Genomic DNA, 27,455 nt, shown 5'->3' on the forward strand with positions numbered 1-27,455 from the left:
CTTTGATGTGAGGGTATTTTTTTAACTTTTTATTTATAATGGCAAGCCTAGAAGCAAGCAGAAGGGATAAGAAACTTGTTCAAGGTCAACGGGCATTTTCATGGCTAAGCCAGAATAAACCTCATGGGAGATGAATTTCCAGTTCATTTCCTGGCACAATGAATCACACAACCACTTAGAATGTGGCAGTTATTGTAAATAATGACTCCTTACTTTTTCCATACTTAGGAATGTGTCCCTTCTGACATGAAGTTCATTTTTTGTACTGACTACTGCTACTGCCCCAAATTATAGATAAATAAAGTCAAACACCTCTTTCTTTAAAAAAAAAAAGTACTGAATATTTTAATATACTATATACACTTAAAATACATTGCATATAAATAATAAATAACCATGTTTCCTGGTCCAGTCTAATAACTGCATTTAACCCAGGAAATATAGCTAATAAGTAATATAACAGGGAAATAAAGGGATAAGGGGTTATCTTTTTATTCTCTGATATTTGAGAGGGAAATACATGTTTTCAGCAGGGTCATATCTAAAGCTTTCTAAGTCATAGCTTTAAGGATGATTTTATTTCTAAACAGTCGCAGGGAAAAGAAAACTCGTCGTCAATCCCTACCTGTAATATGCAAACATGTGCAATACAAATACTGGGGGAGAGGGGGCGATTGTAACAAACAAGCGAGACTGGGGAAACTCCTTCTGAGAGGGATGAGCTTCAGACCTGCCAGGAGAGGGCGCTGCCGCTGCTACTTTTGTCCTATCGCTGCCTCAGTGGATCTGGGATTCCTCATTCTGAAGAAAGAGGTTCAGGAACAGTGCACTACTAAACGCGGAAATCTCACACTGACAAGTTAAAGGAAGGGGTTTGGGGATCCCACTAATTGGACCGGTCTGCCCTGACATCCCTGTCCCAGTACCCATCGTGACTGAGGAGAAATGAATTCTTGCTCAGATACTCTTACTCTGGTCCCAAGGAGAGACTAGTGAACCGGCTTTTCATTTCTCAGCTGACATTTGTGGAGAACGCCCGAGGAAAGGCAAACCTTAGTGTTGGGAGGACTTCCGCGGGGAAACGAGTGTTTTCATTTGTCAGGTTCGCTGAGTCCCTAACTGGCGATCTCCGAAATAGGTTTTTTAAAGTTTTTCCTTCCTGTTGCCCCAGGAAGTGCCCACGTCATGGAGGGTGGCCGACACGTTCGTTTGGCTGCTGAAGTTGGTCTTTTGACACGAAACATACAAATCCAGGGTGATACATCATGCAGAGGGAGACTGCTTGTGGGGTCCTTCAGGAAGTCCAGCGTGGAAGAATTCTCAGGTAAATGAAAATTTAAGTTACTAAGCACTAAGAATTGGATGCTATGGGACCCTCCGAAATTCCAATAGTGGGAATTTTCATCTATAAAACAAAATGTCTGGAATAGATGCTTGTTTATGCTCTGAGAAGCTATGAATTTTCAGTCCTAATCTGTGCTTAATTATCAGTGTGATGTTAAAATAATATTCTAGCTATCAGTACATCGGCACATTTTTACCTCAGAAAGAAAAAAATATATATAAAGAAAAACCACCTTCAGCAGATGTGAAATTTCCTCTGCTTTGAAATTGTAGATGATTTAATGACCACTTGAATTTTATCTCTTTCCTGAATTTCTATTACTCTTTCCCAGTAGCATGCTTTATCTGATGGCAGACCTCATCTCATGCTATAAATTAATAGTGTAAATTTAAATAAGAAGATTTCCATATTCTAGACTGCTTTAGGGATCAGTTCAATTTCTCTCATTTCCTTCAATCTTTAGCTCTTCTGGAATTTTTTTTTCATTTATTTTTATTAGTTGGAGGCTAATTACGATATTGTAGTGGTTTTTTGCCATAAATTGACATGAATCAGCCATGGATTTACATGTGTTCCCCATCCTGAACCCCCTCCCACCTCCCTCCCCACCCCATCCCTCTGGGTCATCCCAGTGCACCAGCCCTGAGCACTTGTCTCATGCATCCAACCTGGACTGGCGATTTGTTTCACACTTGATAATATACATGTTTCGATGCTGTTCTCTTAGATCATCCCACCCTCGCCTTCTCCCATAGAGTCCAAAAGTCTGTTCTGTACATCTGTGTCTCTTTTTCTGTCTTGCATATAGGGTTATCGTTACCATCTTTCTAAATTCCATATATATGCGTTAGTATACTGTATTGGTGTTTATCTTTCTGGCTTACTTCACTCTGTATAATGGGCTCCAGTTTCATCCATCTCATTAGAACTGGTTCAAATGTATTATTTTTAATGGCTGAGTAGTATTCCATTGTATATATGTACCACAGCTTCCTTATCCATTCGTCTGCTGATGGGCATCTAGGTTGCTTCCATGTCCTGATTATTATAAACAGTGCTGCGATGAACATTAGGGTACATGTGTCTCTTTCAGTGTGGAGATTCCTTAAAAAACTGGAAATAGAACTGCCATATGACCCAGCAATCCCACTCCTGGGCATACACACTGAGGAAACCAGAACTGGAATGTTGTGAAATAATTTTATTGGCACCTTATTTCTGAAACTTGGGTTCCTTAAAAATGACTCCAGTGTTGTTTCCTAGTCAAATAAAGCTCCATCTTAGGAAGTCACTGTCTATGTGAATATAATAAAGGCTCTGAGAAGGCCTAGAGTAAAGGATCTAAGCACTTCCCACATATATCGAGCATGGAACAATTTTTGTAGGCACATCTGTTTTCAGTTCAGTTCAGTCTCTCAGTCATGTCCGACTCTTTGTGACCCCACAGACTGCAGCATGCCAGACTTCCCTCTCTATCACCAACTACCAGAGCTTGCTCAAACTCATGTCCATCGAGTCAGTGATGTCCATCTCATCCTCTGTCGTTCCCTTCTCCTCCTGCCTTCAATCTTTCCCAGCATCAGGGTCTTTTCCAATGAGTCAGTTCTTCACATCAGGTGGCCAGTATGGTAAAGGATGGTGCTTGGACCTTAAGTTGAAAGTTCAGGATTTCTGGTCCATAGAACAAACTCTCCCCCCATAAACACTAGCTCCATCAGTTTCTTTCTTTCTTTTTTGGCCACATAGTGAGGTATAAAGTGAAAGTGTTAGTTGCTCTCAGTCATGTCCGACTCTTTGTGACCCCATGGACTGTAGCCCACCAGGCTCCTTTGTATGCAGGATCTTAGTTCCCTGACCAGGGATTGAACCCTTTTTCCCCCTCCCACTCCTGCAGTGAAAGCATGGAGTCTTAACTACTGGACTGCCAGGGAAGTCCCCTCCATCAGTTTTTAACAGAAGTCATCTAGATCTCCCTTCTTGGCTAGAGGACATTTAATGGTATCTGGAGACATTTTGCTTGTCACAACTTTGGTGGAGCTTCTACATCTAATAGTGGATGCTCAACAGCCTACAATGTGTGAGACAGTCTCCCTCAAGAAAGGATCAGTTCAGTTCAGTTCAGTTCAGTTGCTCAGTCGTGTCTGACTCTTTGCGACCCCATGAATCGCAGCACGCCAGGCCTCCCTGTCCATCACCAACTCCTGGAGTTTACTCAAACTCATCCCATTGAGTCGGTGACGCCATCCAGCCATCTCATCCTCTGTCATCCCCTTCTCCTCCTGCCCCCAATCCCTCCCAGCATCACGGTCTTTTCCAATGAGTCAGCTCTTCACATGAGGTGGCCAAAGTACTGGAGTTTCAGCTTCAGCATCAGTCCTTCCAATGAACACCCAGGACTGATCTCCTTTAGGCTGGACTGGTTGGATCTCCTTGCAGTCCAAGGGACTCTCAAGAGTCTTCTCCAACACCACAGTTCAAAAGCATCAATTTTTTGGTGCTCAGCTTTCTTCACAGTCCAACTGTCACATCCATACATGACCACTGGAAAAACCATAGCCTTGACCAGACGGACCTTTGTTGGCAATGTAATGTCTCTGCTTTTTAATATGCTGTCTAGGTTGGTCATAACTTTCCTTCCAAGGAGTAAGCATCTTTTATTTTCATGGCTGCAGTCACCATCCGCAGTGATTTTGGAGCCCTAAAAAATAAAGTCTGACACTGTTTCCACTGTCTCCCCATCTATTTCCCATGAGGTGATAGGACCAGACACCATGATCTTAGTTTTCTGAATGTTGAGCTTTAAGCCAACTATTTTACTCTCCTCTTTCACTTTCATCAAGAGGCTTTTTTAGTTCCTCTTCACTTTCTGCCATAAGGGTGGTGTCATCTGCATATCTGAGGTTATTGATATTTCTCCTGGCAATCTTGATTCCAGCTTGTGCTTCTTCCAGCCCAGCATTTCTCATGATGTACTCTGCATATAAGTTAAATAAGTAGGGTGACAATATACAGCCTTGACGTACTCCTTTTCCTATTTGGAACCAGTCTGTTGTTCCATGTCCTGGACCAAAATGTCAGTTATGTTGAGGTGGAGTAACCCTGCTCTGGAAGGCTAGACAAAGGCTGAGTCCTGGTCATCGTGGTGGTCATGTAGAAACAAATCTACCCTGCAGTTTGTGAAGACAGAGAATTAGGAAGGGAGTGCAAGACAGGGCCCCTTTACACGGTACCTGCAGGCCAGGCTAGAACCTGATTGCGAGAGCAGGACAGGAGGCTGGTTCTTACAGCTGAGCACCAAAGCTGGACCCTCACCACCTGCAATGCTGACTTGGTTCTGAGCCTCTGGCTTGCTGGTTGGGGCTCCTAAAACAACCCTGGGAAAGGGACAGAGAAGCTGAATCCAGTGTTTCTTATAGACTAGGAACTATGCTGGTTTTCATGCCTATTTTATCTCATCGAATCCTAATATCCCTGTGAGAGTGACATTTTATCCTCGGTTTTATGTGTGAGGAAACAGAGTCTATAATAAAATTGTCTGCTAATTCATAAAACTCCATTACGAGCTTTAGAACTTCTTGAGGGTAAGGCTGAGGTTTTCAGCCCTGTTTTCTCAGTATGGTATTATAACTGCTGTGTATTAGGTCCTCAATAAATGTGAGTGAGTTAAATAAATGAACAGTAAGAAAAGTCATCCAGCTCTCAAAGTAACACTCAAATTCAAGCTTGATTCTGAAGCAGTTGATAAGCTTTTAATTTTATAATCACTTTAGGTTTGTAAAAAAGTTGCAAAGATGGTATGAAGAGTTCCTGTATACTTTTCATTCTGTTTTCCCTAACAGGAAAATCTACAATAACTCTGGTACGTTTGTGACAGCCATTAAATTAACCTTACTGCATTAGTGTTAACTGAACTTAAGACATTATTCCAGATTCCACTTTCCACTAAGGTCCTTTTTCTGTTTCAGAATCTAGTACAGTTCTCCACATTGTATTAAGAACCCTTACACTTTTCTGTAACATATTCCAGAGCCTGGATGATGTAGGACCTACAGGTGTGGGTCAAGGACACCACTACAGTGTTGAATGGTTACAGGGCAGAAAAGCAGGCCAGGGATTAACAATCCCTACTTTTAAATCAGGTTCTTCTGTCATTCCCCTCCTTCTGACCAGTAATACCCAACAAGTTATGCTCAGAATTATGATAAGCAAAAAGAAAAAATAGGAAAACAGTTTTGAACAAAATCATTGCTTAATTCTCCATTTGAATGCTCAGATATTTTAAGTATTTGCTATTGATTAGTACTCTTGCCTGGAAAATCCCATGGACGGAGGAGCCTGGTGGGCTGCAGTCCACAGGGTTGCTGGGAGTCGGACACTACTGAGTGATTTCACTTTCACTTTTCACTTTCACGCATTGGAGAAGGAAATGGCAACCCACTCTGGTGTTCTTGCCTGTAGAATCCCAGGGATGGGGGAGCCTGGTGGGCTGTTGTCTATGGGGTCACACAGAGTCAGACATGACTGAAGTGACTTAGCAGCAACAGCAGTTTTCAATTGTTGAATAATATGCACACGGGTAAAAAGATCTTGTACAATTTAAAACTATGAATTAAAACTGTGCAAGGATGACAGAAAAAAACACACTAAGTAAAACAATAATGATACATTGCCTTGAATGAGATTCTAGAACTATTTTCCAGTTTGTAAACTAAGCTTCTACATGTGGACATGATGTGCTTTGGGCCAAAGTTCTCAGAAGCGGATTCCATGATCATTTTAGCTATGTGCTTCTTGCAAGGGTTGCTTCAAACTACATTGAAAAGTGGTATCATGCTATAAATAATTTGTAAATGTTTTCTCATTCTGTGAATATTTCCATACCATCAACTAGTGTCTCTTTAACCAGCATCCTCTGAGAAATCTAGATATAGTGGAATCCTGTTTGACCATTCAGAAAGACACACAGACTTCATTTGTCCTCACAGTAGCTTGGTTTTGCAATAGATTGATTTGCAAGGGTTCAGGTTTCTCATCTATGAAAAGGGAGTGGGGAAGGTGGAGGATTAAGACTGGACTATACTTCCCTGGTAGCTCAGACGGTAAAGTGTCTGCCTACAATGTGGGATACCTGGGTTCAGTACCTGGGTTGGGAAGATCCTCTGGAGAAGGAAATGGCAACCCACTCTAGTACTCTTGCCTGGAAAATCCCATGGATGGAGGAGCATGGTAGGCTACAGGCCATGGGGTCGCGAAGAGTCGGACATGACTGAGCGACGTCACATCTCTGTGCTTTAAATACTAAAACACCACAATTCCCTCTCTTTTTAGTGAGGGAAATAACTTTATAGTTTACCTTGGGCAGTAACTTTAAAAAAGAAGAATAAAGAAAAGAAGTGAGGTCTACCTAGCTAAAGACATATGTTGTCTCTTCTCTTAGAACAGGGCTGTACCCCAGTTGTGGGAATCTCAGTGCAAACCTGTTTGTTTTATTCTACCATGGGACGCATACTCCCCACTGAGCCTGCGTGGGGGATAACAGTACAGCATCTGCACCATATGCCCAGGTCCAAGTCCTAGTGCGCTCCTAACCCTTCTCTGCCTCAGGGGATAGTGGGGATAGCCCCTCAAATGGGGATAACTACATCTATCACATAGATTTTTAAAGAAATTAAGAGTATATATATCACACACATATACATTTATGCCTGGTATATAATTAGTGCTGTATTAGAGTTAGATGTTTTGTTTATTAATTCACCTCATTTCCCCCATATTCATGTTATTATCTATTTTATCAAGTGCCTATACACTGACAAATTAGTGTTCATTATATTTTCAAATTAGTCTAGTGGCTATATTTTATATTGTATTTTGTTGTATACTGTATTTTAATAATATCTGCTTAAAACAGAACCAATAAAATCTTCAATAAGGCTAAATAATTCACTATCCTCTCCTGACATAAAAAAATGTAGAAAATCCTCTTATTGTGAAAAGGAAACAGGAAATATAATGTGGCTAGGATAACAATACAGGAAAAAAAAATTAAGAGTCTTTAAAGTCACTTAAAAATATATTATTGGCTGTATCATGTCTTCATCAAAAAGAATGTTATATTTCTGGACATCTATTGAGCAGAAATTTTGTACTTACACTCTCCTTTAAAAATGATTAAGATGTTGTATATATTTAGCCATTATTTTCTTTCATATAATATCTCTGTGGGTAAGGCTGTGACCTTTTCGCATGGGGTCACTGAAAAGAGACATGACTTTGGGGTGAGTGGCCAGGAAGCCATATTTCCTTCATTCTTAGCTGGTTCCTTGACCCAATCCTGAAAACGGGTACCCAGAATCTTTAAGCTAGCTGTGCCCACCCCCAAAGTCTCTCTCCTTCCCCTGTCTTCCTGTCATCTTCCTCTTCGTCCTATGACCAGACTCTTAAGAATGTATTTTCAGGAAGTATTGTGATATTTTTTTAATGATTCAGACTTGATGATATAAGATATAGCGCTGGTGCTAAAACTAAACTATTATATTTTAATGAAAAATCTGCATGTCCTGAGCCATTGAATGGACCATTCTTCTGACTCTTGAGGGGACAAAATAAGTACCTGCTAATGTGCATTTTGCTTGCAGGCATCCTTCAACTTTTCAATGTGGAAATTCAGAACTTTGGGTCACCGCTGTATTCATCCGTTGAACTCACTAATGTGTCAGCAGGATCCTGGATAATATCTTCTACTCTGCACCAAAGCTGCGGTGGGGGCATCCATGCAGCTGCCAGTCAGGGGATCATTTTAAATGACAATGTGGTGTTTAGCACTGCTGGCCATGGCATTGATCTGGAGGGTCAGGACTATTCTCTCTCTAATAACCTTGTGGTTCTGATGACACAGTCAGCATGGTCTCCTGGTTGGGTGGCAGGAATCAAAGTGAATGAGGCAAAGAACACTCATCTCCATGGCAATGTTGTGGCAGGATCCGAGAGACTTGGTTTTCACATCCAAGGCCACAGGTGTTCCTCTCCTGAATCTCTTTGGTCTGATAACGTGGCCCACTCAAATCTTCATGGCCTTCATCTCTATAAGGGGAGTGGACGTGACAACTGCACTGGTATCTCTGGCTTCTTGGCTTTCAAGAACTTTGACTATGGTGCTATGCTTCAAGTGGAGAACAGCATGGAAATAGAGAACCTCACTCTGGTAGACAATACCGTTGGCCTTTTCACAGCAGTTTATGTGTCTTCTGCTCCACAGTGTTATATCAGAAATCTACAGATTGTGCTTAGGAATTCAGTCATTGTGGCCACTAGCTCATCTTTTGACTGCATTCAAGACAGAGTTAAACCACATTCTGCCAACTTGACATCACCTGATCGAGCTCCTTCCAATCCCAGAGGGGGTCGAGTTGGTATTCTGTGGCCGATATTCACCTCAGAACCAAATCGGTGGCCTCAGGAGCCATGGCACAAAGTGAGGAATGGCCATTTGATTTCAGGCATCATGAAACTTCAAGGTGAGAATTTTTTCCAAGCAATGTAGTCTAATACATCTGCGCATAGAACCCATAGAACCTTTAATAATATCTTGAAAGTGTATTACCAAAAGAGTACAGTATAGTTTGGTTCTTGCTGTCCAGTTGATCAGCTACTGGGCATTGATAACCACAGGGGTGGTTTATTAATATAATGACAGTGAGTGGTTCATTGAGGAACAAAATTGGGTCATTTGTAGAGATGAACCTCGAGCCTGCTGTATAGGGTGAAGTAAATAAAAAAAAGAGAAAAATATTGTATAGTAATACATGTATGTGGGATCTAGAAAAATGGTACAGATGAACCTAGTTCCAGGGCAGGAATAGAGATGCAGAGAATCTCTACTATATAGAGAATGGACTTGTGAACATAGGGTCGGAGAGGGGAGGGTGGGAGATTAGGTTTGACATAAATACACTACTGTGCGTAAAATAGGTAGTGGGAACCTGATGTATAGCACAGAGAGCTCAACCCAGTGCTCTATGATGACCTAGAAGGGTGGGATGGGGTGTGAGGTTCAAGAGGGAGGGTATACATGTGGAGTTGGTTTAGTTGCTAAGTCGTGTCCTACTCTTGTGACCCCATGGACTGGAGCCTGTCAGGCTCCTCTGTCCATGGGATTCTCCTGGCAAGAATACTGGAGTGGGTTGCCATTTCCTTCTCTTGGGGATCTTTCTGACCCAGGGATTGAACCTCGGGCTCCTGCATTGCAGGCAGACTCTTGGGAAGCCCAAGATTGAGAATAAACATACACACACACACACACACACACATTGCTGATTCACTTTACTGTACAGCAGAGACTAACACAAAATTGTAAAGCAATTATATTCCAATAATAAAAAATAGAAAAAATGTCACTACTCTATACATGTCGAACAGCTTTCACAGGAAAATATTTAATTTGATTATATGCCTGGTATTGTTTTTCCTATCACGCAGAGGAGGAAATTGATACAGGGAGGGTGTGCCTCAGTGAGGTTGTTAAGAATCTGGTGGGGCAGCCAGGATTAAATTTCAGTTATACTACAACCTATGCAGAAAATCTATCTCAGATCTCTTTTGTACTATTATATTCACTCCCCATTCAATTTTGACCAAAACTTTTATGGAAAGTATTGCTTGTAAGATGTCAGTGTGTTGGAATGCTCTTCTATTTTGCATACAATGTCCATGCCTTCAAGAATTAAAGGTACTTTTTTTCTGAATTAAAGGTATTTTAAGTCAAGATTTATGTAAACTCCTGGAACTATGCTGGGCAGTGACTTAAACTTACTCTTGGGCATTAGTATATGAATATTTAGTTATGTAGTCTGTATTTGTGACTGGTTGTTTACATGATATAATGTTATAACATTAATACTTTATAAACATTCTTTTTTCAGATGTGACCTTTTCTAGTTTTGTGAAGAGTTGCTATAGTGATGATCTAGATGTTTGTATTCTGCCCAATGTAGAGAACACTGGAATCGTGCCTCCAATAATGGCAGAGAGGACCAGTATGCTAAAGATCAAAGATAAAAACAAGTTCTACTTTCCTCCTTTACAAACCAGGTACCAGTTTTGGTATTTATAGTAAGCCATATTTATGAAGGATTTGGTAATTCTTCAAGTACTTGAATATGTTTTTTAAACAAGGATGAAATCATCAGTGAGATTAGAGATAAGTATTTCTAGAAAGATACACTAGATTCTTTCCCTTCCTATATCCATGCCTTTGAGATATGATTTTTGCAATCTCTGTCACTAAACAGAGACTGTTTCTCACTGCCTTGAATCGGGGATGCATCCTGCTATGTCCTCTGACAGACACAAGAGGCAGAAGTAGTGAATTGCAAGTTTTATTGATATTAATATTTTTATCTTTGTCAGAGAGACTTCTCTGGGATGTTTTCAGAATCAGTGGGAAAAATTGACCCTAATTCTTGACTCGTTTGTGGAGTACAGCATCACGTCTTCAGAAGGAGGCTTGGGAGCCCTTGTGCAGGGACTGGTGGGGAATGGGGCCATGGCTGCTGTCAGGAATCCCTGAAATGAATGATATGACTCATATTTATACTCAGACCAGGCCTAACTACTACTATTCATGAACCAATGATCTTAGAGTTGCATTAAAAAATCTGAAAACTAGACAAGGAATTATTTTTTCTCTTTGCCATAAGAGGGAGTGGGAAAGTCAGAAGGAGGGAAAATGGATTACTTTCTCTCTCCTATAACACTGGGGAAACTCTAGTTGTAATAAAAGAATCAGGAAATCCCACCTTATATCAGAAAGTTTGTGTGTTTGGTCCAGCACCCGTCTCTTTTTGGTGCTCTTTCCTGAACCGTTTTTAGAACCTCAACATTATTAGGTATACAATTTGTGTTATTCTGTCATTTTTTTTTCTATTGTCCAGTCTTCCTTATGTTCGTGCCTTACCTATGGGATGAAATAGTTATAAAGCTAAATGATACTAGTATTTGATTCTTTGTTCTATTAATACCTGACACATGGTAGACATGCAATAAATATTTAATATTATTACTAATGGTACCTAAAAATATTAGCCCCAGAGGAAATTGCATTGATTCTCTATAATGCAGTGTTATAATTGCCAATAACTTGTTTATATACCATGCTTGACTCTAAATTCTGGTGTCTATCTTTATCAGCATTGTCTTCCCCAATGGCTTTCATTAGGTTTTCGGTAGATATTTGTTGAATGTAAATATCTTTTTTTCCAACATTGTATATAGTACAAGTATAATTGATATTTATAATGATAATCTTAAAATACTGCAAGGCCCCAAAGTTCCATAAAGCAATGATTACATTATGTTTAGTAAATATTAGAAACAAATTTATTGTATCTTTCATTTTAGAAAACTAGTGATCTGTGTTAGGATTATATAACTTGATATCCAGAATATTTGGTTAATAAGAATGTCTTTCTTCTTGACCAAATAGCTGTGAAATATCTTTTCCTATCATTTTATTTCTTATCTATGTACACATTATTAGTAATAAAATTTTGTTGAATTTATTTTTCACAGTGTCAGCGCCACCAATGTATGTTTTCTTTTTGCTGCTTATCATGGAAATGAGACAGTTGCTTTCTATCGATATTCACAGGAAAGATTTAGAAACACTGGCCTGCTCTGAATCAGATTGTGAAAGCCCTGGAAAATATCTCTTTAAGGATCTGGATGGGAGAACCCTGGGTCTGCCCCCACCGGTTTCTGTATTTCCTAAAACGGAAGCAGAATGGACTGGATCCTTCTTCAACACAGGTCAGTTAGTTCTATGTGAACTTGACAACTCTAGCAGAGAGAGCGTGAACAGGACTGAGATGGTTTGGTTGTGTGGTCCAGGAGAACAAAATATACTGGAAAAGAACTGAGCTGTAGAGCTGGAGTCTGTGCCAATGAGCTGCCCAGCTCACCTCTATCTCAGAAATGAAGTGAAGTGAAAGTCACTCAGTCATGTCCGACTCTTTGTGACCCCATGGACTATACAGTCCATGAAATTCTCTAGGCCAAAATACTGGAGAGGGGAGCCTTCCCCTTCTCCAGGGGATCTTCCCTACCCAGGGATCGAACCCAGGGCTCCCGCATTGCAGGCGGATTCTTTACCAGATGAATCACAAGGGAAGCCCAGGAATATTGGGTGCTTAGCTTAACAGCTGTCACCACACCACTGTTTTGCCCTCCATGAGATTGTCTGTGGTCCATGTCAGAGGTACGATTCCTGAAACCCCCTGTGTACTGGTGAAAAGAACAGTCCTCTCACTAGCTTGGTCACCTGGGCCTGCAGTATTTCACAATGTCTGCCTTGGAAGTCAGTCCTCTGGCTTCTGAATCCAGCTTTTTCTTCCATCAGAACTAAATGCTTTCATTCTGGAAAGGGTGGTAGAGTAAATGGCATGTTTTCTTTTTTGCCTTCCCTTTCTCTATCTTCTATTTATCTTTGGGGGTCTGTGATCAAATCCCTTCTTCTTCTTGCTTTTATAACTGAAGCCCATTCGGCTATCAGTTTTGATTTCTGGACCCCTGGAGAGAGCATTATCTTTCTACTTGTTGTTCTTTCTACTTCCACAAACAATGCGACTTTGAGTTTACATTTTTATTCAGGTGAAAACTACAGCAAATAAATCCAAAAAACATCCCCAGCTTTCTTCCCACTTCATTGGTTGATTCTTTTCAGACTTCTTTCCTAGGCTCCCTTTCTCTTTTGGGGCGTCCCTGATGGCTTAGATGGTGAAGGATCCACCTGCAATGAGGGACACCCAGGTTCGATCTCTGGGTGGGGAAGATCCCCTGGAGAAGGGAATGGCAACCCACTGCAGTATTCTTGCCTGGAGAATCCCATGGACAGAGGAGCCTCATCCGTGGGGTCGCAAAAAGTTGGACGTGACTGAGTGACTAACACTTTCACTTTTGCTTTCTCTTTTGAAGTTCCGAATATTTCAAGACATCCTCAGACCTCTTCTTTTCCTATCATGCCCCCAAGTCCAGAGTTGAAAGTACCATTTAATGTTGATGACCTCCAATTTATATCTCCATCCCAAACTCCTCCATGAACCGTGGTCTATTATATTCAACTGACATCTCGGAAGTATAATTAGCATGTCAGACTCAACATGGCCCCAGATGGAATTCTTGAACTCTGTCCCCATCCACAGCTTGTCTCTTGTCTAGTTGACCCTATCTCAGTAATTGATACCATCATTCTTTCAATAAATCCTTAGATGGTTGCCTACCATGTGGGGTTGAAAAGCTGTATATTTTATTTTTTCACCACTCTTTGTCTTGGTTGTGAAACATGATTCAGTGGTGATACTCCAATAGGTATTATTACATTATACTCCAATAGGTATTATTACGTTGCTTACCATCAGTGTGTGGACAAGTTTGAGCAGGTGTGTGAGTGGCTAAAGGTAGGATGGACTGCCTTAAACACCTGATGTTTTAACGCTTTATAACATTTTAAATGAAGATGCTATAGATTCCAGCTGCAGGATTCCTACAGGATTCCTATAGTTCCCAATAGTATCTGCTGTTTACCATGCTACAAGTACAATCTGCATCTTCTTGCCATGAAGGAGATGCACACAGTAAATGGTGCCTTCTGGGTATTAACAGGATTGGAGTGTTTTTCTGTGACTTCCAAAATAGGAATAGATCCCTTCTTCTCTAATTCAAGTCCCTTTTCATTTTTTAAACCATTCTTTTTTGCTACTTTCCAATTCTTGTCCACAATCTGGTGGAGGATAGAAGGACAAATTTAATTTTAAGAGAGTAAAAATGTATTTAGTATTTTTCCTCTTCACAACAAGAACCTGTGATCATCTATAAAACAGTGGAAACAGTCCAAAAAGATGAAAACGGAGGCTGCTGGAACCAGCTCTTCTCTTTATTCCAAATGGCATTGAGCTGAACACACCCTTTTGACGTTTTTCCATTTTATTAACAAACACTTTGGAGTACATTGCCTTTGAGGTTTATTTTTAATTTGAAAAGTACAGATTTTGTTTGCACATAGAAGTTCACATGAAAAATTCAGATATCCACAGGTTCTGACATAGTGTCTTATGCTCTGGTGTTGGGAGCAAAAATTATCCATGTGGATCAGCTGTGAGCAATACTCTGCCAGTGGGTTTTGCTATCTGTGTAATGCAGGGTGTGTAGCCAGGGGAAAAGTGAGCTGTTAATTTTGTTTTGTACTTATCTGTAAGTTTGCATGTGCAGCCAGTGTTGAAACACACATGGCAACAGAGTGTAAAACAGTTAATCCCAAGCAGAAGAGCCTCTAAAAACCATTTGCATTTTATTCTGGAAAGAATTTCTTTTGAACATGGAGGCATTTGATCATCTGAAAATCTAAAATTATTTATAAAAACAGAGGCTTGAAATGAATAACTTCTTTAGGTAGAACTAGAGAGGTACTAGAACTTTTTACCCTGGCTTCTGTCTCATTTCCTGTCTTTCCCAGTATACAAACCTATTGGCCCAATTCGTACATATGGGCTACTGATGTTATTAGGAGTGGGCTGAAAGAAGTTAGAGATTTGGTTCCAAGGGTATTTTACAGTTTCTCAGCCATGATGTAGAAAGTAGAAAGGGGCTGTAATGGTAGCTAGCTTTCCTTGAGCACCTTTTGCATGCAGAATGCTGCAGTTGCTATTTTCATTTATTCAGCAAATGCATTTGAGCATGAGCCCACCAGTGCCTTTCTAAGGATGGGAACTGTAGTTGTGAATAAGATAACATTCCTGCTTTCATCAAACTTATGTTCCAGTGGAGATGTATCTATATACCTCTGCTTTTTTATACATCTCTATCTATAAACAAATAAACAAAATAAATAAATAAAACAAAACAAATAAAAAAAATTCCAATAGTGATGAGAGGTATGAAGAAAATAAAACAGAATTTTGGGCTACAGAGGTAGTTTCAGGTGTGTGTGGCATGTGTTGTGTTTGTGTAAGGGAGCTGCTATTAGAGTTACAATTCCAGAGAGGCCTGAATGAGGAGCAGGGAATCACTGCTTTGAGCAGAGGGAGGAACTTTCCAGGGAGAAGGACCAGCCAGAGCATGGGCTTTGATACCAGAATGGGCCTGGCCCCTATATATATAAGTATATATATAAATATATATATATATATATATATATATGGCCAGAGTTAATTTAGTAAGATGGTATGGAGGATTTTTATGGAGGTGGTGCAAGGATTTTATTCATTCTCTGAAAAGATCATGCAAGCTGCTATGGCGTGAATGGATCATCATGGGAGTGAGGTTGGGAGCAGGTGGTGCAGCTAGAAAGCTGGGGGTTAGGGCCCCACAGATGCAGGACTCCATGGTTTTTCCACCATCCTGTGCTGCCCACAGACTGTGTGGGTCCACAGGGAGGTGATGACAGAATGTCACATGGAGACAGAGCTACTTGACAGTAATTGTATGTCTGTTGGATCTAATGAGCAAAAATTAGACCTTTCATTCTGTATTCTAGTTTGTCTGATAATTTGCATTATATTTTAAAGTGTTGGTTCCCAATAGACTGGAAATTTTGAAACAAACAAAACCCACCCCATTCTTCTTGCTCTTGTTCTCCTTGTCCTCCTACCTCCTATTTAGGAGGTAAACTTGACATGCTTAGCATAGTGGCTCCTGAAGTTGGCTGAAAATCAGAATCATCTAGGACATTAAACATTCATTTGCATGTGTGAGGATTTTGAATTGATAGGTATGTGAAGCCCCATCAGGCCTTTATGTTTAATACACACATGCACGTAAACACACAAAAACACACATTTGTACACATCTACATACACATCTACACACACATGCACACACACACACAGAAACCCTCCCCAGGTAATTCTGCTGTGCTAAGGTTTGAGAATCACTACTGTAGAGTTGTATACCCCCTTTGAAGTAAATAAACAGGATGTTAAGAAGACAATATTTTTAATTTAAAAAGCAGGCAGTTTCAGTTTCTCATGAAGAATCAAGAATTAGCTTTCTGTGCCAAATACCAGCAGACATAAACATACTTGCTTATTTACACACTGGATATACTTCTGAAAGGAAAAAGAACATTATCTAAGAAGACAGAGAAGTATTTACAATCTAAATTAAGTCTTTGCGTAATAAGAATATATTAAATCTTTTTTAAAAAATTATATTATTTTTCCTATATTGAAGTGAGTTAAATGACCTCATTGTTGTATCACTTTCACAGTATATCACTGGATAAAAATGGGTTCAATGCTTAAGTTTATTTTTTAAACTCTATATTGAATCATTATATTAAAAGTCTAAACTCATGATAAGCTTTTCCCACACTTTCCTTGACATCATTCCCAGCAAAGTACTGTGATCTGAACAGGACTTCTGACCAAATCCGCCAGGTGAGAGTTTCCCATTCTTTACCAGGAAAGGGTAAGAAACATTTTTCAAATCGTGTTACTTCTCAGACACTTCTTGAGAAAGAAAGTTATAAACCATTGTGGAGACCTTAAAAGTGACTAGCCTCAAATCAAAAATAAAAGATGAGGTTGATAAAAAAGAAAATAAAGCTGGCATTTGACTGTCAGCCCATAGAGTGATGAAGTGGTTTCTAACTGAATAATGGGCAAACTCAAGTTTCAGTGTGGAGACGTGTGCTCAGCTGCCTAACAGCCAGAGAGCAGCCAGCATTTTTTTCACCTCTTTGTTGCTAGATCTTGAAACATATCTTTTCTTTAAGCTTTCCAGGCTTCTCTTTTTTTTCCCATCTGTCCTGGAATGACAGCAAGATGGTATTATAAAATGGGAGAAGGAGAGGGAGGGAGAAAATGAGAGGACAGAACGGAGAGAGGAAATGGTTGTTAGAAAATTTGTCTGCCAGTATCTGAGCTTGTCGAGGTCTTTTTCTTCTAGCTAGAGGGGGAAATACCATTCTCTTTTCCCAAGCAATTATAGGCCCCAAAGATTGAAACTTGGTATATAGCTCTTTAATCTCAGCAGATATTTATGGTTAAACATTAGATTTTTAGGATTCCAGATGTCAGGGTATTAAAATATAAAGGCACAGTGGAGTCTCAGAAAATATTAGAATCTTTGGTATATGTGATGGCAGGGATTTTTATCCTGAGAAGAGGAGGATGAAGCTTCCAGGGATACTTTGTAAGACCCAAAGAGCCCCTTTCTTCTACCTTACTCTCTCCTTCCTCCATGACTTGTCTGGGGCAGTGAATGGCATCACAAGATTTGACTGCATTTTGACATAATCCACAATGTGAATCGGAAGGATTTTCCTGTGTGATTTGTAAAGGGTGAAGTATTGTAGAGAGGCGTTATGATCTATGGGAACAGTTTCCCTTTCCTTTCTTCAATCTAAACATCTTATTCCTGTGATGATCCTGTATCTCAGCCCTACCATTAACAACTAATACTTGTTGAGTATGTTTCTGACTCTCTGCAGAGTTTTGGATGCATGATCTCATTATTAGGGTAGAACAGACAGGATCTACCCTAAGAGATATTTTTGTCCACTCCATTTTTTCCATGTGGAAGCTGATGTAGAGACATAGGCAACTTGTCCAAGTTGTACGACTACTTAATAGAAGATTCAGGGCTGAACCCATGTTTTTAACACTATACGGTACTGTACATAGTACCCTCCTTTGGTGTTTTCTTGATTCTTCCTCTAGATTGTCCAGTGTAAGCTCTCTGAGTTCTATCAACTTTTCTCACACACAAAGCTCTGTCTACGCAGAACAAAGCAAACTGAAACTGTGTAATTATTCCAGCAATTATCCACCCCAACTAACAATAATAATAGTTACCATTTATCTGGCATATTCCATGTGCCACGCATTATGCTAAGTGGCTTATAAACATACCCATTTATCCCTACAACAGCCTTAACATGTAGGGATTATTATCCCTTTCAGCACTGGAAGGAATAGGGGTTTAGAAAAGTTAACTAATTTTTCATGGTCCCGCAGCTAGAATGTGTAGAACCAAGATTTATATCTGTATGTGTCTGACTCCAAAGTCTGGGCTTGTAAACATTTCTAGATAATTGTCATCTTGTGGTCTGAATCATCTGGTGGTACACTGTACAAAGATATATTTAACTGAATAATTCACATATTTCCACTTTACATTGTAGGAAATAGATGTTTAGATTTTTAAAAATAACTGTCGGTTACTATAACATTTTGGAAAGACAATGTAATAGCAACCATACAGAAAGCCCATATATATAGCCATTTTCCGTGAACAGACTAAATGGATTCTGTCACATCTAAGAAAAGCATTTTGCCAGCATTAACCACTGGATGTTGTGTGACGGAAATAGCCTTGTATGGAGAAAAAGCTTCGGTTGTGAGATCAAAAGAATATTATTGTAATTTTTCTGTAGCTTCCCCTTTTCCTCCAATTAATTAATGTAGAGCTTTTTTCCAACTCAGATAAATGTTTACTGAGTACTCAATGAGAACAAAGCACTGTGTACTGTTGGAGTAGCCTAGAAGGGGCATCACGGTAAACAAGAATGGAAGTCATATATGAAAGAGAAATCAAGACTTGTGTTTAGAAGCAGCAGACACAGGGATTCCTGTGTGTTGCAATGTAACAGCTCCCTTGTGGGATGCTTTCTGCTCCCACATACAGTTGGGACTCCATCTCTTTATGTCTTTGCTTCGCCTAACACTCAATTCCATTATAGCTTATCTCATGCTCTATAGTCATCAATTTACAAGCCTGCCTTCTCTCCAGACTGAGTACCTTGAAGGCAAACATCTTTGAAATTTTAGTACAATCTTTGAAACATAATAGGTGCCCAGCAAATGTTTGCTGAGTGAAGGAATAAATTAATATATGGGTGACTAAATGAGTGTAAAATTCAAGTTGAAGTTCGCCAGGCAACTGTTCCGCAAAATACGTTTTGCAAATTTAATCAATGCATGATTTGTTTTTTTTAATTAACTTATTGATTATAATTGGAAGCTAATTACTTTACAATATTGTGGTAGTTTTTGCCATGTATGATTTGTTTTTGTATTTTAAAAGAATGCTTCCCATTCACTTATCTCAGGAGACTGTGAAAATGTGATGCTTTGCCAAATAAATGTTGTAACCTCTGACCATTCCCATTTTGAAGATTCATCATGTGCATTAAAATATTAAAGGTTCTGAGAAGTCTTGAAATTAAAAAAAAAAAATACTGCTTAACTTTGTGTTATCCAGCATTTATCAAACTTTTTGGATACAGACTACATTTTTACACTACACATGAGTACTTCTTGAAATTCAGTTCAGTTCAGTGACTCAGTCGTGTCTGACTCTTTGCGACCCCATGGACTGCAACACACCGGGCCTCCCTGTCCATTACCAACTCCCCCAACTTGCTCAAACTCATGTCCAACGAGTCAGGGAGGCCATCCAACCATCTCATCCTCTGTCGTCCCCTTCTCCTCCTGCCTTCAATCTTCCCAGCATCAGGGTCTTTTCAAATGGGTCAGCTCTTCTCATCAGGTGGCCAAAGTATTGGAGTTTCAGCTTCAGCATCAGTCCTTCCAATGAATATTCAGGACTGATTTCCTTTAGGATGGACTGGTTGGATCTCCTTGCAGTCCAAGAGACTCTCAAGAGTCTTCTCCAACACCACAGTTCAAAAGCATCATTTCTTTGGTGCTCAACTTTCTTTATAGTCCAACTCTCACACCCATACATGACTGCTGGAAAAACCATAGCTTTGACTGGATGGACCTTTGTTGGCAAAGTAATGTCTCAATGTCTCTGCTTTTTATTCATTTATTTTGTTGTTGTTGTTGTATCTCAGTGTTTGTTTTTTTTCCATTTATTTTTATTAGTTGGAGGCTAATTACTTTACAATATTGTAGTGGTTTTTGTCATACATTGACATGAATCAGCCATGGATTTACATGTATTCCCCATCCCGATCCCCCCTCCCACCTCCCTCTCCACCCGATCCCTCTGGGTCTTTCCAATGCACCAGGCCCGAGCACTTGTCTCATGCATCCCACCTGGGCTGGTGATCTGTTTCACTATAGACAATATACATGTTTCGATGCTGTTCTCTCGAAACATCCCACCCTCGCCTTCTCCCACAGAGTCCAAAAGTCTGTTCTGTACATCTGTGTCTCTTTTTCTGTTTTGCATGTAGGGTTATCGTTACCATCTTTCTAAATTCCATATATATGTGTTAGTATACTGTATTGGTCTTTATCTTTCTGGCTCACTTCACTCTGTATAATGGGCTCCAGTTTCATCCATCTCATTAGAACTGATTCAACTTCTGCAGCTCAATTCCAGAAAAATAAATGACCCAATCAAAAAATGGGCCAAAGAACTAAACAGACATTTCTCCAAAGAAGACATACAGATGGCTAACAAACACATGAAAAGATGCTCAACATCACTCATTATCAGAGAAATGCAAATCAAAACCACAATGAGGTACCATTACACGCCAGTCAGGATGGCTGCTATCCAAAAGTCTACAAGCAATAAATGCTGGAGAGGGTGTGGAGAAAAGGGAACCCTCTTACACTGTTGGTGGGAACGCGAACTAGTACAGCCGCTATGGACAACAGTGTGGGGATTTCTTAAAAAACTGGAAATAGAACTGCCATATGACCCAGCAATCCCACTTCTGGGCATACACACTGAGGAAACCAGATCTGAAAGAGACACATGCACCCCAATGTTCATAGCAGCACTGTTTATAATAGCCAGGACATGGAAGCAACCTAGATGCCCATCAGCAGATGAATGGATAAGGAAGCTGTGGTACATATACACCATGGAATATTACTCAGCCATTAAAAAGAATTCATTTGAATCAATGTCTCTGCTTTTTAAATTGCTGTCTAGGTTGGTCATAACTTTTCTTCCAAGAAGCAAGCGTCTTTTAATTTCATGGCTATGGTCACCATCTGCAGTGATTTTGGAGCCCCCTAAAATAAAGTCTGCCACTGTTTCCACTGTTTCCCCATCTATTTGCCATGAAGTGATGGGACCAGATGCCATGATCTTAGTTTCCTGAATGCTGAGTTTTAAGCCAACTTTTTCACTCTCCTCTTTCACTTTCATCAAGAGGCTCTTTAGTTCTTCTTCACTTTCTGCCACAAGGGTGGTGTCATCTGCATATCTGAAGTTATTGATATTTCTCCTGGCAATCTTGATTCTAGCTTGTGCTTCATCCTGCCCAGCATTTTTCCTTGAAATCAGTGTAGGTCAGAACATATTTTGTGGAATATTATCTCATATTAATCCATTTGCCTGCAGAAATAACATGCCAGTTGAAAAGAAATGATAAGATTACAGTATTTTGTATTTTGATGGTTTCTTGAAGGTCAATCAGTTCTACTTCCTACTTCCCATTCAATGCAAAGATGGCCTCTATTGGCTTTCTCAGGAAGTGGGAATTCATTCTCTTACAAGACTGCCAACTATATTCTGATTAATTTTAGTTGTTAGGGTCTTCCTGCTATGATTCCTACCCACCAATCTAGTTTGCTTTCTGGTAAAGGAGTATAAGTAGTTCTTTCCATATTGCAGCTTTTTATATATTCAAAGGCAGTGATCTTATAATAAACAAATATACCTCTTTCAAGCAAAGAAATGCTAAATTTTTCTCTTAGTCAACATATGACGGACTTCTTCAGAATTTTGCTTTCTAAACTGGCTTGTTTTGATGTTCCTTAACTTGTTGATGATTTTTCAAAATGTAGAAAGCAGGACTCATCATTGCCTATCCAGAATAGCATTGTCCAATAGAAATAATAATGAAAATGGCAAGAGTAATTAAAATTTTCTAGGGTCCAGGTTAAAATAAAAAAAGGAAAATGAAAAAGATTAAATTTAATTTAATAATATATTTTATTTAATCCAATAAATTCAGGGTATTGTTTTGAGGTATAATCAGTGTAAAATTATAGACATATTTGCATTTTTTATTTTGAAATTTCACATGCATTTTGCAGTTATAACACATCTCAATTCAGAAACTACATTTTCATCAGGAATATTTGATCTGAATCTAGATTTGATAAACTTCACAACTCAAAAGTAGAAGTATGTACAAGTTGTTCCAAATATACCTAAGCATTTTCATAACTAAATTATCAGTTTTACACTTTTAAATTATATTTAATTAATATAATTAATTATATTAATGTGGGAAATGACCAGTGGGAAAACTGGTCAACCACTTGTAAAAGAATGAAACTAGAACACTTTCTAACACCATACACAAAAATAAACTCAAAATGGATTAAAGATCTAAATGTAAGACCAGAAACTATAAAACTCCTAGAGGAGAACATAGGCAAAACACTCTCCGACATGAATCACAACAGGATCCTCTATGACCCACCTCCCAGAATATTGGAAATAAAAGCAAAAATAAACAAATGGGACATAATGAAACTTAAAAGCTTTTGCACAACAAAGGAAACTATAAGCAAGGTGAAAAGACAGCCCTCAGATTGGGAGAAAATAATAGCAAACAAAGCAACAGACAAAGGATTAACCTCAAAAATATACAAGCAACTCCTGAAGCTCAATTCCAGAAAAATAAATGACCCAATCAAAAAAATGGGCCAAAGAACTAAACAGACATTTCTCCAAAGAAGACATACAGATGGCTAACAAACACATGAAAAGATGCTCAACATCACTCATTATCAGAGAAATGCAAATCAAAACCACAATGAGGTACCATTACACGCCAGTCAGGATGGCTGCTATCCAAAAGTCTACAAGCAATAAATGCTGGAGAGGGTGTGGAGAAAAGGGAACCCTCTTACACTGTTGGTGGGAATGCAACCACCAACTATGGAGAACAGTGTGGGGATTTCTTAAAAAACTGGAAATAGAACTGCCATATGACCCAGCAATCCCACTTCTGGGCATACATACTGAGGAAACCAGATCTGAAAGAGACACGTGCACCCCAATGTTCATCGCAACACTGTTTATAATAGCCAGGACATGGAAGCAACCTAGATGCCCATCAGCAGATGAATGGATAAGGAAGCTGTGGTACATATACACCATGGAATATTACTCAGCCATTAAAAAGAATTCATTTGAACCAGTCCTAATGAGATGGATGAAGCTGGAGCCCATTATACAGAGTGAAGTAAGCCAGAAAGATAAAGAACATTACAGCATACTAACACATATATATGGAATTTAGAAAGGTGATAACGATAACCCTATATGCAAAACAGAAAAAGAGACACAGAAATACAGAACAGACTTTTGAACTTTGTGGGAGAATGTGAGGGTGGGATATTTCAAAAGAACAGCATGTATACTATCTATGGTGAAACAGATCACCAGCCCAGGTGGGATGCATGAGACAAGTGCTCGGGCCTGGTGCACTGGGAAGACCCAGAGGAATCGGGTGGAGAGGGAGGTGGAAGGGGGATCGGGATTGGGAATACATGTAAATTTAAAGAAATAAAGAAAGAAAAAAAAAATTATATACAATTTAAAATTTAGTTCTTCACTTCCACTAGTCATATTACAAGGGCTAAATGTATGTAGATGAGTATTTCTTCCTTTGTTCTGGAGGGACAAGTTCTAAAGAAAATTGATATTTTAAACCTTTGTGCTAGACTTTGTCTCTGTTAAATTTCATTTTTGTAAGTCATTTTTATCAGATACATCTGATGTTTCATCAGATACTTCTTTGGGTTCTAGGATTAGAAACTAACCACAGAATTAGAGACCACCTAATTGGTTCTGAGCATGTAGCTCAAATCAGTAGAAGAGATTGACTTGTCTTATGGGGATAACCTGTCATTAGCAGAACCTACTTATAAATATCCAGTCTTCTAAACAAATCATCAGGTTTCCTGAGAGTGGGAATTTTACTACTCAGAATTTTACTATTTCCCAATCCTTTGCTGAGCAATCTATTCACATTTCTGCAGAAGGAAATGGCAACCCACTCCGGTATTCTTACCTGGAAAAACCCATGGACAGAGGAGCCTGGTGGGCTATAATCCATGGGGTCACAAGAGTTGGACATCACTTAGCGACTAACCCACCACCACCACCGTTCACATTCTATGCTCTGTCATGGGCTTTCTTGATGGTTTAGAGGTAAACAATCAACCAGCCGATGCAAGAGATGTGGGTTTGATCCCAGGGTTGGGAAAATCCCCTGGAGAAGAAAAAGGCAGCCCAATCCAGTATTGTTGCCTGGGAAATCCTATGGACAGAGCAGCCTGGTGGGCCACGGTACATAGGGTCACAAGTAGTCAGACTCGATTTAGTGACTAAACAACAACAAGGCTCTGTTATATGAGAAGCAGTAGCATCAGTGTTCCACAAGAGGGACTATTTTTGAGTGTAACTAAGTGAAATTTCTTTCCTTTTTTTTTAATTACTATGTTGGTGTTTACTTTTCTAATGTTAAAAAAATTTACATGTATTTGTACACACATATGTATCTTCATTTAACATGATATTATAAATCTTCTTTAGTCTCAAGTTTGGATTTGAAATTTATGATGGGGAATTTTAAACTAATTTTTTGTGTATTATAGAGTCTGTACTTGTACACATGTAACTGGATATTTTAAGTTGTATACAATTGAAAGGTATATGGATTCATGACTTGTTTTTGCCATGATAAGATACTGGCTCTCTCCTTTCTCTTTTTCATTTTCTTGTCTTTTCTTTATTTAGCCCTTCCTCCCCTGCTCTCTGCCTTGGATTATTTCTGCCTTGGATTATATCTCTGCCAGGAATTCACTAAATAGTATACTGCGGTCTTATTCTTAAAATTTTAATAATGGAGGAATCCTTCAGTACTGCTTTTATTCCTTTGGTACAAAAATTTTTGAAAGCTTTAGAGGGCAGAAGCTCAGAGTTCAGCTGATTTTATGCCTAAGACAGATGTTGTCAGTGATTTTGATTATTTTGTGTGTGTGTATGTGTGTGTGTGTGTGTGTGTGCATTTTAATGGGAGGAAATACTTCCATTAGGCAGGCCCACCAAAAAATAAAGTGATTTTGCCTTACCAATGGATACTAAATAAGTTCATGACTGAGACCTTCTGATATCAATATTATGAATCTGAAATATTCTTTGATTTAGTTTAAGTTCTTCTCCATGTATTTGCACACTTGCTAGATGTAAAATCAATGCTATTTTGTGACAATCTGAATGCAGTAATTAAAATATCCTAGAAACAGATATATGGATGGAACAAAATTTTTTAAAAGGTCAAAAATAGATACCAAATGCATTTAAGAACTTAGTTTATAACTAAGATGACATTTTAAATCATGGGAAAATAGAAGTTATTGATGTTGAGGCATTTGGTTAATCACTCAGGGGAAAAAATTAGGAATTTACATCTTTCCCTTTATAAAAATTAATTTCATATGGATACAAGGTGAAAAAATACATGGGATAACCAGGAAATATTGGTAAGGTTATATATATTCTTAGTTATAGAGATTTTTCTTAGCATGAAATCAAAATCTAGTACACATATATAAATGTTTGATAAATTTGCCTTGTATGAATTTAAAAGTTCTGCAAAGGATATTAAAAACTACACTTAAAAATTAGAAAAAAATTACAACTCATATAGAAAAGGGCTAATCGTCTTAATATAGAAGAAATATTCTTACTAATATTTAAGAAAAAACTATTCAAAATATATTCAAAGAATTTTGAACTTCATTTCACAGATAAATAAATACAAATGCCAAAAAACATACAGAAAGCCATACAAAACACAGAAAATGAGAAAGATGAGTTCTTTCTTAATCAGAGCATAGGTTAGGAGGTTTTACATGAGTTGAACTGCCTGGACTGTGTCCACTTGCTAGATGGGCAACTCCAAGAAAGCTTCTAGTTTCTCTGAGCCTCAGTTTCCTCATTTGGGAAGTAGAGACATTAATAGTATATACTTACATGATTGGGCTTCCCTAGTGGCTCAGTGGTAAAGAATCTGCCTGCAATGCAGGAGACCCAGGAGACACATGTTCAGTCCCTGGGTTGGGAAGATCCCCTGGAGGAGGGCACGGCAACCCACTCCAGTATTCTTGTCTAGAGAATTCCATGGACAGAGGAACTGGTGGGCTACAGGTCACAGGGTCAAAAAGAGTAGGACATGACTGAAGTGACTGAACACACATTCACTCACATGATTATTTTAAGGATTACAAGAGAGCAACTCAACAAAAGTGTCCACCATTACTACTAAGACAATGATGACCCTTGCCACTGTATTTACTATTAATATGTTTATTTTCATAGTCATGTTGGCAACCAAAGGTTTATACATTGACTTCCACAACTCCATTTTTAGGAAATTATCCTAAAATTTTTTTGTGAAATGAATAAAAAAGACAGTAAAACACATACAGTGAAAAAGAAAAGACTCTGTCTTTACCCTCAGCAATCCTGATCTTCAGTGCTGCCCCTTAGAGGGAAGTTGCCATTTTTAAAAATCATGTATATGTATTACTTATTATTTTAATCAGAATAATGACAGTAAAACTCATTTATATAACAAATGGGAATCCTGAAATATGAGTTGGTTATTATGTAAAGCATGTCAGGAAAAGGGACACAGAAGAAAAGATATTTTCCTAGACCTAGAAGCCAATCTCTCTACTACAGAATTACGGACTCCCTGTAGGACCTAATTCCAATTTGCTTAACTCCCTCACAGGAGAAATGTTAATGAAATTGAATATAAGTTCCTGAAAGTAATTGCCATGGAGAAAGGGAGTTGAAGCTGACTTTTTTTTTTCTGTGGCTGTGGATAATAATCTCTTCCCTTTTGGGTGATGTTGGTGAGATGCAACTTTCCTTAGGTACAGCCCATGTGGACCCATCCCTACATCTAGGCCATATTCAGTCTTCTTGTTTGAGCACTTTAGAGGCAAAGAAGCAGATCCTGGAGTTATAAAACTCACAACGCCTATAAGCTACTCAGCTGCTCACTTAGCTTGGAATGGACGCTAAGTAAGTACTAGTGACCACTGGTTTGTTGACTGGGATGATGACTTGCACATTTGGGCATCCATCTTAACTGGTTCTT

At 39.0% G+C, this 27,455-nt stretch overlaps 1 protein-coding gene across 7 annotated transcripts in view; it reads left to right on the forward strand.

Annotated features, from left to right (window-relative positions):
* PKHD1 (PKHD1 ciliary IPT domain containing fibrocystin/polyductin) overlaps positions 1 to 27,455 on the forward strand; it is a 429,461-nt gene that overhangs the window by 309,605 nt on the left and 92,401 nt on the right. For 6 of the 7 annotated variants that reach the window (XM_043450734.1, XM_043450737.1, XM_043450739.1 and 3 more), the window contains 4 exons: positions 1,172 to 1,324; positions 7,984 to 8,862; positions 10,267 to 10,435; positions 11,994 to 12,151. In XM_043450734.1, the coding sequence (XP_043306669.1) occupies positions 1,172 to 1,324; positions 7,984 to 8,862; positions 10,267 to 10,435; positions 11,994 to 12,151 (1,359 nt within the window). The remainder of the gene's footprint in view (positions 1 to 1,171; positions 1,325 to 7,983; positions 8,863 to 10,266; positions 10,436 to 11,993; positions 12,152 to 27,455) is intronic. The other variant, XM_043450738.1, reaches the window with a different exon arrangement.

The sequence above is a fragment of the Cervus canadensis genome, chromosome 28, assembly GCF_019320065.1.
Source record: "Cervus canadensis isolate Bull #8, Minnesota chromosome 28, ASM1932006v1, whole genome shotgun sequence".
NCBI classification, from domain to species: domain Eukaryota; kingdom Metazoa; phylum Chordata; class Mammalia; order Artiodactyla; family Cervidae; genus Cervus; species Cervus canadensis.